Source organism: Schistocerca nitens, chromosome 2 (genome assembly GCF_023898315.1).
Source record: "Schistocerca nitens isolate TAMUIC-IGC-003100 chromosome 2, iqSchNite1.1, whole genome shotgun sequence".
Taxonomy (NCBI): domain Eukaryota; kingdom Metazoa; phylum Arthropoda; class Insecta; order Orthoptera; family Acrididae; genus Schistocerca; species Schistocerca nitens.
Genome location: NC_064615.1, coordinates 1,024,552,781 through 1,024,571,481, shown reverse-complemented (window position 1 = coordinate 1,024,571,481; position 18,701 = coordinate 1,024,552,781). Strand labels below are relative to the sequence as shown.

General features: G+C 43.0%; 1 protein-coding gene across 1 annotated transcript in view; it reads left to right on the top strand.

Annotated features, from left to right (window-relative positions):
• LOC126237370 (carbonic anhydrase 2-like) overlaps nucleotides 1–18,701 on the top strand; it is a 73,085-nt gene that overhangs the window by 22,141 nt on the left and 32,243 nt on the right. The window contains exon 3 of the mRNA XM_049947454.1: nucleotides 6,334–6,366. Coding sequence (XP_049803411.1) covers nucleotides 6,334–6,366 — 33 coding nt within the window. The remainder of the gene's footprint in view (nucleotides 1–6,333; nucleotides 6,367–18,701) is intronic.

The window sequence follows — 18,701 nt, the reverse complement described above, 5'->3', positions numbered from 1 at the left end:
ATGTTTCGTGATCGGCTCGTTCGCCAGACTTGACGCCTCTGGATTTTTTCTTGTGGGAATTCGTAAAAGACGTTCCAACTACACCTGAAGATATGTGAGAGTTGTGATAAGGAATACCATTCAATCCTTGATAAGGAGATTGCAGCACTACATTGATACCAATGATCATCACTTCGAAACACCTTCTGTAAATGGACGTTCATGCCACCTGTGTGACCTTTGGTGGACTTCAAATACCTTCCTGTTACAAATCACTGGATTCGTCTCGATAGCCGCTATCAGGAAATAAGTACCAAGCTATAGCATCCCATTTAAAAAACACAAAGTTGACCTTCATATCTCTGAAGCGACCCCACCTAGCAACAAAAATCCAATATCATATTATGGTCCCCGTTGTTCCATGCAACTTTTGTTCCACAAACTTTTCAGCTCCTGTCATACTTTCGGAGTTTTTCTTGGCGGCAGTAGTTAGTGACTCACCCTGCATGTATAGAAGAAGCAATGAGGGAAACAAAAGAAAGCTTCATGAGTGGGATTAAAATTAAGGGTGAAAGGACAATGAAAAGGTTCGCTGATGACATTGCTATCCTGAGTGAAAGTGGAGAAGAACTGCAGTATAGCCCGCATCTCGTGGTCGTGCGGTAGCGTTCTCGCTTCCCACGCCCGGGTTCCCGGGTTCGATTCCCGGCGGGGTCAGGGATTTTCTCTGCCTCGTGATGGCTGGGTGTTGTGTGCTGTCCTTAGGTTAGTTAGGTTTAAGTAGTTCTAAGTTCTAGGGGACTTATGACCACAGCAGTTGAGTCCCATAGTGCTCAGAGCCATTTTGAATTTTTGAACTGCAGTATATGTTGAATGTAATTAACAGTGCAATGAGTACGAAACATGGATTGAGAGTAAACTGAAGAAAGGCGAAAGTAATAAGGAGTAGCAGAAATGAGAACAGCGAGAAACTTAACTTGAGGATTGGGACCCCAAAGTAGTTGAAGTTACGGAATTCTACTACCTAGGCAGGAAAATAACCTTCGACAGATGGAGTGTGGAGGACATAAAAAGCAGACCAGCACTGGTCAAAAGGACATTCCTAGAAAAGAGTAGTGTGCTAGTATCAAACATACGTTCTTAACTTGAGGACGAAATCTCTGAGACTGTACGCTTGTAGCGCAGAATTGTGTAGTAGTGAGACACGGACTGTGGGAAAACTAGAACAGAAGAGAATCGAAGCCTTTGAGATGTGATGCGACAGACGAATGTTGACAACTGGGTGGACCGACAAGGTAAGGGATGACCTGGTTCTCCGCAGAATCGACGAGAAAAAGGAAAACTCTTACAAGGTTACAAGGAGAAGGAACACCTGTTAAGGCATCACCGGATAACTTCCATGGTTAAAACTGCAGAGGAAGATAGAGATTGGAATACATTCAGCAAATAATTGGAGACGTAGGGTGCAAGTGCTACTCTGAGATGAAGAGGTTGGCGCAGGAGAGGAATGCTTGGCGGACCGCATCAAACCAGTCAGAAGATTCATACGAAACTGAATTAAAAGTAGTTCCCATCTTTCGATACTGTTCAACGTTTTCAGGAGGTTTACATTGCTTTGTAGGCAAATGAGATTCCGTCTGCTTCACTAATAAGATCATAGGAGTAAAAATTAGTCACCCCAGTGCTCACACACAGATGAATCGTTAAACATTTACGGACGGTGTAGCTATCGGCCAGCATACTCAATTGTGCGCACACTGCCCCTGTGTGAGCATAAGGAAGTAACGATCAGTAAGACATTTACGTTTCAACGGACATTCTACATAAATATTGGTAAATGTAACGTCTTGCCCATGGTCATTGGACGTGTGAAGTTACTGAATTTATTGGCGTTTCGCGGCGGACTGTTCAGCTTGTGTACAAGCGATGGTGACCAGGAAACAGACGTCAGAACTGTGGTCGGGAAAAGAACATTAGTGAGACCGCGGAAGGATTTCACGGCTGTTGAATAAAAATCGCTTCCAGACCCGACAGGAACAACTGCAGGCTTTGTATGAAGGACCATCCCCGCCAGTTAGCGAGAGAACATTGCGATGTGAGCTGTATGCAGAGAACATTTAGAGTCAGACTCTTAAGAAGCTATTTCTCACAAAGTCACATAAGGCTGCGTGTCTGCAGTGGGCTAGACATATAACGTGTACAGTAGGTGACTGGAGGAATGTATGTGATCTGACGAGTCAAATTTTTGTCTGTACTCAAATAGCAGATATCTTAGGTGTTGAGAAACAACTCAAATCACTTGTGGGGAGCCGGAACGATCCATCTCCTCCATGTTAATTTTAGCAAATAGAAGGAACATATTTTCTAAAACCATTAAACAAATGGTTCAAATGGCTCTGAGCACTATGGGACTTAACTTCTGAGGTCATCAGTCCCCTAGAACTTAGAACTACTTAAACCTAACAAACCTAAGGACATCACACACATCCATGCCCGAGACAGGATTCGAACCTGCGACCGTAGCGGTCGCGCAGTTCCAGACTGTAGCGCCTAGAATCGCTCGGCCACCCCGGCCGGTGTGGGATCCTTACCAGGTAGGATTTACGGAGGACATCAAAAAAGTATAAAGGAGGGCAGCTCGTTTCATGTTATCGCGCAGTAGGCGTGAGAGTGTCACTGATATGATACGCGAGTTGGGGTGGCAGTCACTGAAACAAAGGCGGTTTTCTTTGCGGCGAGATCTATTTACTAAATTTCAATCACCAACTTTCTCTTCCGAATGCAAAAATATTTTGTTGACACCCACCTACGTAGGGAGAAATGATCATCATAATAAAATAAGAGAAATCAGAGTACGAACGGAAAGATTTAGGTGTTCCTTTTCCCCACGCACCATTGGAGTGTGGAATGGTAGAGAAGTAGTATGAAAATGGTTCGATGAACCCTCCGCCAGGCACTTAAGTGTGAATTGCAGAGTAATCATGTAGATGTAGATGTAGACGCACGTCGTCGAGTGCACGGAAAGCCAAGTGGAGCATTTCATCCTCAATCTGTGGAAGGTCAGGTTCAAGCAGCAGATGGGTCAATCATGTTTTGGATGTGCATTTCTTACCATGAATTCGATCCGCTCTGAGCTGACCACTAACAAGAACCAGCATTATGAATGATCAGGTGTTGCCTTTCAGTAACTGATACCTCTATTTTTCGAAACTACAGCAGCAGGATTCATCCGCGTGGAAAAAAATTTGAACGGTTTTGTGGACACTCGCCGACCCTATTGCATCTCGATTGATCTCCAAAATCACCTGATTGTAACCCGATAGAAAAGTTGTGGGACATGTTGGAACAGCTGGTATAACGTCGACATCAGTATCGTAATTTGGCGCAACTGCGAATGGCTTAACCTGGATGCAACACACCTGCACAACCTTTTGGTCCCATTTCTTAACCTTATCCGGACGGTTACCAGTTCCAGGGGCGGGATTACACGGTATCAGCTGATACTTGTAATTACTTGTAATGATTTCTCTAGCTGTGATTAATTTTTTGTGCGGCGAGCTCAGTTCGCCTGGTATTTGGATACGCAGACTCTGACTCTACAATGAATCATGACTCGATATTTAGGGACAGAGAATGACACGCATATACCCGCCAAGATAGCCGAGAGCGCTAACGTGTGTAAGTAGGCTGTTTAGGTTTTTTTATTGGTAACGCCACGTAGCGCTCTGTATGAAAATCACTGGCTGTGCTGTGTGCAGTCTGTGGCTGGTTTGCATTGTTGTTGGCTATTGTGGTGTTGGGCAGCTGGATGTTAACAGCGCGTAGCGTTGCGCAGTTGGAGGTGAGCCGCCAGCAGTGGTGGATGTGGGGAGAGAGATGGCGGAATTTTGAGAGCGGACGATCTGGACGGGTGTCCATCAGAAAGAGTAAATTTGTAATATTGGATATCATGGACTGGTATACATATTATGACTTTTGAACACTATTAAGGTAAATACATTGTTTGTTCTCTATCAAAATCTTTCATTTGCTAACTATACCTATCAGTAGTTAGTGCCTTCAGTAGTTTGAATCTTTTATTTAGCTGGCAGTATTGGCGCTCGCTGTATTGCAGTAGTTCGAGTAATGAAGATTTTTGTGAGGTAAGTGATTCATGAAAGGTATAGGTTAATGTTAGTCAGGGCCATTCTTTTCTAGGGATTATTGAAAGTCAGCCTGCGTTGCGCTAAAAAATATCGTGTGTCAGTTTAAGCACAGTCATGTATAATTTTTCTAAGGGGACGTTTCACGCTCTGCTTCCTGGACGCGGGGAGACGCGCCGGCCCCGGATCGAATCCGCCCTGCGTATTAACGACGACGGCCGGTGTGCCGGCCAGCGTGGATGTTTTTAGACGGTTTTCGACATCCTACTAGGCGAATACCGAACTGGTCCCTACGTCCCGCCCCAGTTACACGACTCGCAGACATCTGAAACTCATTCACACTATTTCATGATTTACACTAGACGCAGACAGCTGGGGTACACTGCTTCCGTCCTGGGGGGTATGGGGTGGCGGCAGGAAGGGCATCCGGCCACCCATTAAAATTAACCATGCCAATTCCGTACTTAGCCCTACCGACCCTGCGCACTATGTGGGATAAATGAAAAAATGAAATGAAGTCCCATGCTTCTTTACAGAGCGTAGGGGAACGATGCGGGAGACCCGCACCGCTTTACTAGGCAAGGTCCTAACGCAGGTGGTTTGCCGTTGCCTTCCTCCGACCGTGATGGGGATGAATGATGATGATGAAGACGACACAACACCCCCCACTCATCTCGAGGGAGGAAAAATACCTGTCCCCGCCGGGAATCGAACCCGGGACCCCGTGCTCGGGAAGCAAGAACGCTACCGCGAGACCACGAGCAGCGGATGAAGGCGCTAGCAAATGAAAGAAAGAAGGGAAAGAAAGAATGACACGCATATAAGAAGAAAGAAAAGCCTCCTTCCACTCCTATAGGATGTGGCTCAAAAACTCTGAGCTCTATAAATGACTGGATTTTAAATAAACTTTTCTAATCATTTGGCCAGGGAATGAAACACAAACAAAAAACGTAACAACTATCTTGGTCAAAGGAGTTGAGCACAGAGGAGTAGCTAGAATGGGGCGTAAGATATGCAAAGCTCTACATACCTTACCCACATGCCTCATCCACATCTTGTGTGAATCGAAATCATTTATCATCTGATCAAGGAATTTGCCGTCATTTATCAATGTACATGCTGTCCAGAATCATCCCACCCCGAATTGTAGAATGCAGCTGCTATAAACGTCTTATCTACGATGACTATATACCCACGAGTGTAATAACCACCCAAGAAGACCAAACTGCATCCCAACCCGCAATGCCGGCTATTAATTGACATTTGAAACCCATCCTACCCCACCCACTCATATCAATGCGAGAGAAAGCCACCTCGCAACAAAACTTAATTGATAATCCTCAGACAGTACCATGTTGTTTCTTCTGTTATGGAAGTTATTTATTCCTCTACTTGAATACTGCCAATATCATTCAACGAGTCACAGTGGATGCCACACTGCATTCCATCTAAATTCCAAAACCACTGCCAAATCATTTTCTCAAGGATGTATCGTAGACTTAGTATATTTCCATCCCACCCTGCGCAGCATGGGAAGTTCTTTACTCTTTACTCCAACCCTTACAGTACCCTCCTAGGAAACACCTTCCTCCAGTTCACATCCCTAAACCGCGCCTTAATAACATCCTAATTGGATTTCCCTCCACCCGATCCTCTTACCAGCAGTCATCAAAACTGGAACTGATCATCGAGACTCAACACTATCATCATCAAAATATGATAGGAGTCATGGACATCACAATCTAAATCAACTTTACCACATAAAGAACACACCTTCTTTAGTAAGTCTGCATTTTGCTCGGCTTTTAATGGTCCGTTTCAGCTTGTTCTTCTGTAATAAATGCTTATTGCTCGAGGGAAGCTGCTACAAATGGAACGAAATGGCAATAAAGAAAAACCAAACCTTGAATATACTTGAAGTCCAGAAACGCCTCTTTCTACTGTAGCCAGCCAGCTATGGACATGGCGCTTCTTCTAAGGGCATGACGATAGATGCTCGGTAGTCTAGAAACGCCTATTTCTTGTTTTGCTCACCCGTAAACATGACAACAGTATAAAGCATATGGGTTCAAGGCGTACATGTATCTCAAATAATGTAAGGAATGGAAACTGTGACGGACTTGTTCAACACGCGCTACCTCTCTAAGTTTAGAACACTTTATAGTGCCTTAAATATACTTACATTTCAACCAAACTGTTCTTTCTCTTTCAGGATCCTGTTCAAGTTTCGGGTTCGGGGAAGAGCGTAAGTACCAAAACTGGTTTTTACGTTAAAAAGAAATCACGAAGCGGTGTGCATGCATGTCTTGGTCACGTTAACTTTACGTGTACAGCTTTCGGTACACTGTATAGGGTGAGAGCGAACTCCACTGACAGAATGTCACAGACAGAAGTTATGGTTTCTGAAAAGAAGCTCGAAGGTGAAGAGTAAACTGGGCACTGCTATTGTACCATAAGTGAATACAAGTTTATTTCCGAACAACGGACACCGGACAGCTCTATATCTGCACTGTCGTGTAAATATTTTCAGTGCAAAACGGAGAAAAAGATAAATGAGTGTAAGTGATGAAACTAAAACTGTAACCAGCCATCACTCACCATAGAATCTAGTACCAAAATACTCAGAAAACATCCCTGTTCAACCTCCGACATTTTGACGGTGGAGTTAGTGGTCACCTTGCATGCCACAACAGTACTGTATTTTAAACTGTATTTTGCTTTCGAACAGCTCGTCCACGTTAATATTGTAGGGGCAGAGAATATCTCCAGTCTATAAATTTCTGCGACCATCCATTTGCAACAAAATGTCTCGGAAGGACTACATTATTTATAAATAAATTGTTTGATGAACGAGACAACCTCTGGTAAGTCAGCGATGACTGCTGATTACATCCAGACCAGTGAGGCAGTCGCCTTTGGATTCGAGCTGATGGCGCAATTGCAGGTCACCTGTATTCAGTGACGATTGGGTCGACATCACTGTAACTTCTTCACTGTTAAAACTTCGTTGTAGGGTCCATCCATTGATGTGGTATTGTCCAGTTTGCTCTGCATCCTCATTTTCACGCACGGTAGTTCCACGGAATGGTGGAAGAAGTGCAGGGCGATTTAGCTCGCTGGAATGAGTCAGTTTGTAAAACGTCAGGTGGCAGAACAAGGCTCGAGCGAGTATGTGCAGTGGCTAAGGTTACTTTACTTGTTTGCGTGGTCCATGGATCGTAACCGCGGTCTATCGCTACGCTGTGGGACGAGTCAGTTTTAAATATGTGGTGCACTTTCACGGGGGAAAATATGGCAACATGCTGACCGTTTACATAATTACTTGTTTCTGCTGTTTCGGACTGTGTGCTGAATCCGAAAATCGCTCTAGTTGCTACAGAGCATTGAGTTCACTGCCGATTTCGGCTTTTTCATTAGGCCATTTCCGAGCTCAGCCCCATCTATCACTTCTTCCCTTATTGCTGGAGAACAAAATACAATATCAACATATCCAAAACTTAAAAAGGAGAAATGTCGTGGTGGGTCGAGCTAAATTACTGGTCAATTGCACTTTTCATTAGACATTTGTTTTCAGATACACAAATGACACGAAGACGATTTTGGTTGATGAATTTTTGCTCTGTTAACATCAAAATACAAAATGGGAACCAAGAATCTCAGCCAACATATAAAAGTATGAAACAGTCAACACAGTGATGAAAATACTTGAACTGACTTAGTGATTCGCCGGAGAGGAATTCTTCCTAACTGTTATGTGATTCTGATCTCGTAGTTTTATGTATACCTGCACATACTTGAACTGACTTAGTGATTCGCCGGAGAGGAATTCTTCCTAACTGTTATGTGATTCTGATCTCGTAGTTTTATGTATACCTGCACATCCGTAGCAGCGCTGTCGGATGTCTATATTTTACGTAATGAAGCGGGAAAACGGAAAACTTTTTTTTTTCCAAATAATTTTATGTGACATGTCATTATGGTGCGTTTATTTGAGAAACACCGTAAAATGAAGTTGTTGACACTAATTACAAGCTAACTACCGATGGAACGAGAGCCTGGTCTACCGAATGACTAGATCGAAATGCGTCCTTTCGGCGACTGCCGTCTGTAAACTGAGCATACAATCGATATAAGATTGTGCATCAGCGGTTATAGCAAAGTTACTCATCCATTTATTAGTAAACATTTCCTGGGATTCTAAAATTACTAAAAGATAGTAGTTATGACCCGTACACTCATAATGTCTGAGTGGTAAAAGGCAACTTTTGCTAGCACATATTTGTTAATAACAATTTCTTGAGAGGAAATGTACTTTCCTTATGTAATTCTCTTTGCTGACTTCACGAGCGGTTTCTGCATCGGTACCTCATCCCACTGGCTCTGAAAGCTGCAGATAGCCAACCGCCTCTGCCAACCAGCGTAGAATCCTACCGCTCGCTCCTTACTCAGTACGTACTGCAGCGCCGCTGACACATTCACTTCACATACGTATATGAAATAGCAAAACCGGAGATAAAGTAAAATGCGTTTTTATCTACAAATAATGGGTACCTTACAGACATTTCCACTGTTGCCTTCACATCAACAAATATTAACAATTTCTGGCAAATGCCACATATGGTGTACTGGGAAATCTTCAATAGCATTCAGTTTCTCTACTCACATGTAACAACGGCAAAGCAACTTAACATTTAAATGGCAATCTTAAAATGAATAAGTATTAATGCAAAGCACTAACCACTAAGGACTTATCAGCTAAATCTGCACTTAGCATGATAGGTTACAAACTACGCTGCAAGATCTCTATACTTAAAACTACCCCATGGAGATACCATTTGTTTAAAAAAAAAAGGGGGGGGTCCGTTTGCTAAGTACCCTGTGCATTTAAATGCCGTTAATATCACACAAATCCCTATAGAGCTCACAACGTGCTCAAGGACAAATGCCTTCGGTAAACTGGAAGGCCATAATAACCGTCCGATCAGAACATGCTACGCAAGGTAACTGTTCGAAAATGACTCCTGTGACGTAAGATATGTCCCAGAAGGAACTAAAATCTCTGAATAACAGGTAGCAGAGAGCACAATATACAGCCTCTTCTTTCAGAACTGGCTGTCGTGGCGATGTCCCTTACAAATAAGACTTGTGTCTGCTATTGCTGGCTGATAGATATTTCTTCTTTGTTTGGATTACGATATAACGAAATGCAGAAGACACCTTTCGAGAAAATTTCACTTCTGTCAGGAATGCGACGAGCTCGGTCAAAAATTAGTAACGTTACGCATCATTTACTTTAGATAACCGTGAGGCGCTTCCAGGAACAACTTCAGTAAATGTCCTGGATTTATGTGTGTCCCTCAATATGAGCACCCTTCAAAAAATACATATATACGGAAGTCATATTTAGGGAAGTCAAATTCTTTCCCTTTTCAGTTCAGTCTGAAGAAGGTCATTATACACTGAAGCGCCAAAGAAACTGGTATAGGCACTCTTATTCCAATACAGAGATATGTAAACAGGCACAGTACGGCGCTTCGGTCAGCAACGCCTATATAAGACAAGTGTATGACGCATCTGTTAAATCGGTTACTGCTGCTACAAAGGCGGGTTATCAAGATTTAAGTGAGTTTGAGCGTGGTGTTTTAGTCGGCGCACGAGCGATGGGACACAGCATCTCCGAGGTAGCGATGAAGTGGATATTTTCCCATACGACCATTTCACGAGTGTACCGTGAATATTAGGAATCAGGTAATACATCAAATTTCCGATACTGTTGCGGCCGGAAGAAGATCCTCCAAGAGCGACGACGGTGGAGAGTCGTTCAACGAGACAGAAGCGCAACACTTCCGCAAATGGCTGTAGAGTTCAGTGCAGGGCCATCAAAAAATGTCAGCGTGCGAACCATTCAACAAAATATCAGCGATATGCGCTTTCGGAGCTGAAAGCCCACTCGTAAACTCTTGATGACTGCACGACACAAAGCTTTACACCTCGCCTGGGCCCGTCAACACCGACATTCGCCTGTTGATGACTGGAAACGTGTTGCCTGAACGGACGAGTCTCGTTTCAAATTGTATCGAGCGGATGGACGTGTATGGGTATGGAGAAAACCTCATGAATCCATGGACCCTGCTTGTCAGCAGGGGACTGTTGAAGCTGGTGGAGTTTCTGTAATGGTGCGAGGCGCGCGCAGTTGGAGTGATATGGGACCCCTGACACGTCTAGATAGGTGACACGTACGTAAGAATCCTGTTTGATCACCTGCATCCACTCATGTCGATTGTGCATTCCGACGGACTTGGGCAATTCCAGCAGAACAATGCGTCATCCCACACGTCCAGAATTTCTATAGAGTGGCTCCAGGAACACACTTCTAAGTTTAAATACTTCTGCTGGTCACAAAACTCCCCAAACATCTCATTATTGAGTATATATAGGATGCTACGCAACGTACTGCTCAGAAGAGATTCCCCCCTCCATCGTACTCTTACGGATTTATGGACAGCCCTGCAGGATTCATGGTGTCAGCTCCCTCCACCACTACTTCAGATATTAATCGATTCCATGGTAGGTCGTGTTGCGGCACTTCTGTGTGATCGCTGGGGCCCTACACGATATTAGGAAGGTGGACCAGTTTCTTTGGCTCTTCAGTGCATGAAGCAGACAGTTCGGAAGTCGCCACTGGGAGACTTACGTACACCAAACTTTTCTACCAAGTCCTGTATCAACAGATACCAAAGGAAACACAGTTCGCTTCTGAATCGCCTCATATGCATAGTACTGGCCTGTACTTACGGGTGGGAATCAAACAACGAATAATTACAATTATTAATCAAGGTTGATCATGGAGCAGTAGGTGAGCAGCAAGTTACAACTCTGGGATGTGCCCAAATATGATTTGAAAATTGAAATGAGTTGTGGTTCAAATGGTTTAAATGGCTCTGAGCACTATGGGACTTAACATCTGAGGTCATCAGTCCCCTAGAACTTAGAACTGCTTAAACCTAACTAACCTAAGGACATCACACACAGCCATACCCGAGGCAGGATTCGAACCTGCGACCGTAGCGGTCGCGCGGTTCCAGACTGAAGCGCCTAGAACCGCACGGCCACACCGGCCGGCCAACATCTGCATGATGTGTATGTTACTGATACCCCTATTTTTCAAGACGACAGCAGCAGGATACATCGCAGTAGAAGAAAATGTGAACGGTTTTGTGAACACTCGCCGGCCGATGAAATAAGTTGTTCACCAAAGGTTAAACGTTTTTGAACAAAGATCAAAGGAAAGTAGTTCACTACAGTTGACCATAAGGTTTCACATGTTGGCGGGACGTCAAACAAGAAGAGTGTTTTGTTTTTCAAACACTACTAGAAATAAAGGACGAGAGCGATGGTTGCGATTCAAGATGACCAACGGTGGAACGTGACTCGATGATAGAAAGGGCATAGACGGCATCATCTCGAAGCGTGGATCCGTGCCGGCGATTCATATTTCGATTTTGTAAATTGTGAAGATAATTTACACTTCGCTAATGCCAGACATTACAGTGTGTACTGAGGTGACAAGATATGGGATAGCGGTGTGCATGTATGCAGATGGCGCACATACGAAGTATAAAACTACAGTGCGCATGTGGAGTTGTCAGCTGTAATAAGGTGATTCATATGAAAAGTTTTCCGACATGATTGTAGGCGTACGACGGAAATTGAACGCGCAATAGTGGTTAGAGCTTGAGGCATGGAACATTCCTTTTCGGGAATCGTTGGGAGATTCAATATTCCAAGCTCCCAAATGTCAAGAGCATTCCGAGAATACCTTATTTTAGGCATTGCCTCTCACCACGGGCGTCCGGCCATCCTGATTTAGGTTTTCCGTGATTTCTCTGAATCGCTTAAGACAAATGCCGCTTTCCTTCTCCATCCTTCCAGAATCCGAGCTTGTGCTCCGTCTCGAATAACCTCGTTGTTGACGAGGCGTTAAACAGTGATATTGTTTCCTGATCTTCCTCTCACCACGGACAACGCAGCGGCCAACGGCCTTCACTTAACGATCGAGAGCAGCAGCGTTTGCGAAGTGTTGTCAGTGCTCACAGACAAGCAACTCTGCTTGAAGTAACCACGGAAATCAATGTGGGACGTACGACAAGCATATACGTTAGGACAGTGGGGTGAAATTTGGTGTAAAGGGGTAAGGCAGAGCAGACGACCGAAGCGAGTCCGTTTGCTAACAGCAAGACATCGCCTGCAGCGCCTCTCCTGGGCTTGTGACCATATCGGTTGGACCCCATACGACTGTAAAACGGTGGCTTGGTCCCATGAATCCCGGTTTCAGTGGTTAAGAGCTGATAGTAGGATTCGAGTATGGCGCAGACCCCACGAAGTCATGGACGCAAGTTGTCAACAAGGCACTGAGCAAGATGGTGGGGGTTCCACAGCGGTGTCGGCTGTGTTTACAAGGAATTGATTTCCTCCTCTGGTCCAACTGGACCGATCACTTAGTAGAAATGGTTATGTTCGGCTACTGCGAGACCATTTTCAGCCAAACGATGGAAGTATTATGGATGCGACACGTCACTGGGCCACAATTTTTCGCGATTAGTTTGAAGAATATTCTGGACAATTGAAACGAATGGTTTTACGAAATTAATGTAGGCTATGGTAAGCAGGGAAAAAACGATTTGAGGAAAACTACTAAAAAGGAACACAGACGAAAATATGGTCAGAACGAGTTAGTGGTGTTCGATTTTAAAGTGGATCAAGAGTTTAGAGTTAACAAATGTGTCTCAATGATAAGAAATTATAATTGTCCTGTACGATGTTTCAACTTGTTTTATGGGTAATACTTCAGAATGAAGGCCAGCAGGCTCACTTCACAGTGGCCGTGAACAGCAGCCCTTGAGTGCTGGTACCCAGTGCTAAAGTTAATACCCGTTGGAGTTGCCTAGAGTGGTGAAAGAAAACACTTAGAAGGGATCTTCCTTTGGCAGCACCGTATCAGGACCCAAATCATCAGGCCTAGCGGCGGCTTGTAGGCTAGCTACTAGTCTGATGACACTGATAGGTGGTCTAAACTACTTGGACCACATGGGAGAGTCAACTGGTGTGGAGTCCGTTACTGTATCTGTTACAGTCCAAAGGCGTGGAACCACTCGTAGTACGAACACAAGTACTGTTAACGGCTGAGCGGTCAATATTTATAGTTGCTCTGCCCCAAGTGACATAAATCACCACGGAAGCATAGAGTTGTGCTACAGCATGTAGAAACCCGGCCTGCTGAGGCAGACTCCCTTCGTTGCAGGGTGCTGTGCCAGCAGTATTTTGGCGCCTGGCATAGGATTTCGTAGGCAGCTTTCTTACACACATTAGACGGGTATGTACATGACTAGTTTTGTCTCATCTCGTTGCCACTGTCGAATCTTGTATCATGCGAAGCAAGGAGAGGATGTTGTTTGGTGGCTAGTATCCCCTTTTTACAATGCAAGCTGCTCACAGGTGTTAACACGGTTCTTTACTAACCAGAACAGAAAGCTACTTATCTTTATGCTAGTCCATGTGTTGTGGTACAAGTTATTCCATAATAGTCCACATTAGCATCACTGTTGGTGAAGTACTAGTCCTGCTATAAACACTACACTCACATAGCCAGTGATATGAACTGACAGATGCCACTAGAATAGTAACTGAGCTACTAACTGCGTTGACTGGGACTGCCTCTCTGCCACTGGGCTGACTGTCTGTGACTGATGTGGCCCTCCAGTGTGCGGCGGTGATCTAAGTCCTGGCAGTTAGAGGTCGTTGGCGGCGCATTGCTTGCGAGTCTGTCTTTGGCCTTTCTCCTGATATTCGCACTTCATTCAGCGCCTATTATCGATCTTCGTGCAACCTATTTGCTGACCGCTGCACTGGCGACAGTTTACGTCAGCACAAATACAATTTCAATTCTCTCTGACAGAACAGCCATCAGCATGTATTAATGTTGACAGCAGGCCTAGTAGAGAACACAATGGGTGTGAACAGTGTTAGAGGTTGAGTGATTACTGTGAAGGCCACAGAGATGCTGCACACTCACGTTATTTCAAGTTTCTGCTACCAGTCAGTTTTTATTTTATGCTTAATTTAACATAATGCAACATGTTCTGTTCATCTTCAGGTGTTTATACATACATGCATACATACATAGAGAAACGTTACTTAAAAATGAACAGTCTTAAACTAGATTAATCTAGAACATTTTGTCCATTGTTTTTTACTGTAGTTGCTGGTGTGGCGTTTTGGGGGAAGGAGGGGGGCACTGTATGGATATAAATCGAAATCGGTGATGTCTTCCGCTGGTTTTCTTCTTTATGGTTGACTATGTACATCACAGCCATTATAGGATGCAGATAGATTTGCATCAGTTATGTGTTACGAAAATAGTGTGAAAGGCTTGAAATAAATAATTACCCCACACAGTCACGATTCACAAACATAGCCATTATGGCTGAAAATAACACCTCACAGAGTTTCTTTGGGGCCACATTTTTTGTCTGCATTTGAATCATTGGTGGACACGTACAATAAGGGTCACCCAAACGTGACAGCGGCCCAGTGTTCGGCTGCATGGGACTGTCAGGAAGGCATACTCGTGGTTACACTACCAGTCGACCATGTCTGAGCATGACAAGGAAGGGTCACCGTATTATTCAACAAGCACATCCTGATCCCTTCACATCTGCGCCTGTGATTTGGGAACTACTAATGTATTCCTAGCAACATACTGTGCTATCGTGGAGCATTCGTTGCAGACTTAGCAACGTCTCATGTGTGTGAGAATGGCGCCGCATTGTCTTTCGCAACGAATCGCGGTTCTGCACTATCCTGGATGACTGTCGTCGGCCATTGTGTCGGTGATGTTGGGACATGTCCCATTCTTACACTGGTTTGGAGAAAAACAGAGTGCCGGCCTTTGACCGAGCGATTGTAGGCGCTTTAGTCTGGAATCGCACTGCTGCTACGGTCGCAGGTTCGAATCCTGACTCGGGCATGGATGTGTGTGATGTCCTTGGGTTAGTTAGATTTCAGTAGTTCTAAGTCTAGTGGACTAATTCCTATAGTGCTTACAGCCATTTGAATTTGAAGAGGCACAGCGGTGTTACTTATGGATTTGTACGGTGGTGAGCAATCGGGTATGACTCGGAGGACATCACAGACGCCTGTGTTCTTATGTGTTACTTCTCATGCGACAGTATCATGAGTCCATGATACATGTGACGTATATCTCTCTGAAGCGTCTGTGTGAAGCTGAGGTACTCCGGTGGCCAGCAAGATCTGTCTATGGTAGAACACGTGTGGCACCAAATCGGGCGCTAACTCAGTCCCAGTACCAATAACTCAGGCCATCAAGGACGAGTTACAACAGCTGTGAGCCTGCTTGCCCCTGGAAAATATACAACATATTCGTGACACCCTTCCCAAACAAATCAGAGCATGTATCCAAGCGACATTGCGGTGCAGTGTCATACTGGCAAATGTGGTTCATATTGTAAGGTTGTATATAAGTCTGACTCGATAATGTAATCACTGAAATAACATCACATACCTTGTAAATCCGCGAAGTTTCATTTCGTTTCCTCTTCCCGTTCTCGGCGCTTCATTTTTCCAGTTGTGAAGTGGTGTTTACCAGATAAATTCGGTAGTATATGTGGATAATGTTTGCAAAAGTGTTGCGATAAGAATTAGTGCTGGAAAAAACTAAAAAACATCTATGGTGTGAACTGTGAAAATATAAGTCTCTAGAATATTGTACCAAAATATTACGCCACGCGGTATAAAACAGCACAAAATCGACGAGAAATCGATATTTTAGAACTTCATGTGGAATATAACAAGAACCAGATGCAGTCACATTAGATGTTGTATATACGTCAGGACAACGTAGACGTAATTCAAAATGGAAATATTCCAAAACACCTTTCGTAATAATGTTTTAAGGAGTGATACTAGAACCTTACTTACTAAAAAGAAGTTTAAACGTCATGCTTGATGGTGAAGATTTACTGCATGAATAGCCAAAATGTAGTAACAGATAAACTTTTTTTTCCTCTTTTTTTCGTGGTGCGTGTCAGCGAGAAAAACTGTGAAATGATGTGTGATGGTTGTTGAATTCGCTAAATGTGCTTATTCTCGAATAATGGGTAAACATAGTGTGGATGATTTGCGCGCCTTGAGTTGCAATGTCTCAAGATATATACACACTTTCTAACTTTAGTACTTACTGCGTTAATTCTTAAGCATACGTTTATAACTTAACGAATTATGACAGCATTTTAAATTTTTTTAATTCAGTTAATATTTATTTATTTATTCGAATAACCGTTTTGGAGGGTACGATAAATCAAGTTTTGTTTTGCATTTTGGTGTTTAATTGTCGTTGGTCTCAGTTTTCCTTCATCCTTCAGGAGTATCGTTCCTTTTATTCACAGGTCTACTTTTTTCCTTTTGCAGATCTTTTTCTGTCGTGAAATCCTGCATTTAGTGTTGCCCCTCTAAAAGGAATTCTGTTATCTATTACGCTACCTTTCACATATTTGCCAATTACAGTGACCCATGTGAGCTTTGATTTGTTACTGTGTAGTAAGTAAATGACGATATGAAATACTGAACATCAACTTTTTTTGTCTCTGTAAACCGTTAGATAGGCGACTTGAAACTAAAACAAGTTTAGCATTTTACTAATACTGATGTGAAACGAAATACAGATAATCAAGCTGCACTGCAGTGGGAATAGGAACAGGAGATGTGCGCTACGCTTTTTAAAGTTATATTTGACTAACTACGTAACTGTAATGATTTACTTCACACTTTTACTATATATTTCCATCTGAGTGAAATAACTACAAATTTTTCAATTTAAACATTTGCTGTCACAAAACAGATTATAGTCTCCATTTCCATTAACACTTGAAAATAATAACCCCGCGTAACAGACATGTGTCTAATTAAAGAAGAATTACTCGTTTCCTTTGTACACAGAATGTATGAATAACAGCTGAACAACGTCGACTCTTAATGTAGATTCCAAGTCTTAATATAGGTCATATCTTTACGATTTACAGGTTGTTTTGCTGATGTCTCAAAACAACGACCTTTTTAGTGACCTGTCCGAGACCTGTGACACGTTGTTTTTTAGTACCCTACCCTATTGGCTATGTCGTGTCACAAACTGCACCAAGATTTTATAACAGAGGAAATGTGTCAGGAAGAAATCACGTTTACCTGAAGTGGGGAGTGTCGTACATCGAGGTTAGTGTACCTAGGAATACATGATGTTTCCTAGTCGATCTTTCAAACCCATTGACCGGTTACAGCACATGAAAGAATGCGCACTTGAGACCGTGATAAGAAGTTTCTGGTATTTTCTACAGTATTTGTTGTTGTGAGATATGAGGTAATATTCTGAACAGCATTTGTAGATATTTTGCCTTCAACACATTTACGTGCTGGGTCGTGTGTTACACCTATTTGGGAGGTATGGTTAATTCTTCAGATGCAGAAATTTATGATGAGTTAATTGCTATACACAGGGTGGTTCACGAAGATATGCAAATATTTTAATATTTCTACAAGTAACACTGAAGAAAAAGTTCATATAAACTTAGGTCTGCAAATGTTTAGTTACGGAGTTACTGCTAAAAAAGATTTTGCCTGAAATTTAGCAACTTTGCTAATATGAAGCCATCGCAAAGTTGTGCGTGGTTAAAGTAAAGCACGATTTCCATTTATTTTGTTGTTAGTGGTCTGTGAATCTAATAAAACAGGTCCCAGATGTGTATCTGCAGTAGTTTTCCGGAACATCCAGAGAAGCGAAGATTATTATACAAGTAAATTTGTTTACTTTCCATTAAGAATTTAGAAACGTTTATGTCACTGTTGGAAACCATTACTGTGTTGTTTCAGTCGTTTCCTAACATTGAAACGAGTTAGTTTTCTGTAACAACAGTGTATTTAAGTGAAACTACATAGTAACTGTCGCAGTTTGTAGATTATTTATGAAATATGGATGCCTTTCAAATTTACGACAGAGGAATACGACGATATGGCGTTTATTTATGGCAAATGTGATGGTAAAGCTACGGCTGCAGTTAACGAATATCGCGTACGTTATTCAACTTGGTGTCCGAATGCACGAACCATTAGCGCAGTATTTCAAATGTTACGCGAGACAGGTTCTCTCCCTAGCGTTCATAATCAGTACGAGCACTCGATACGTGAAGACGATAATGAGGGTATTGTGGATGCTGTTCAACTTAGCCTGGGTACCAGAACACGACGAATCTCTTAATGATTACGCATTTCACGATCTAAGGTATGGCGTACACTGAAGTACAATAATCTGTGTCCTTAACATAAACAAAAAGTGCATCATTTACATGTGGGAGATCCTGCCCTAGGCTTGGAGATGTGAAACTTGTTAAATACTAATCGGCGGTTATACAAATATATTTTATTTACTGATGACTGAAACGACTGAAAAAAGTCACTGACAGTTGCCAACAATGACGTATCGTTTCTAAATTCTTAATGGAAAGTAAACAAATT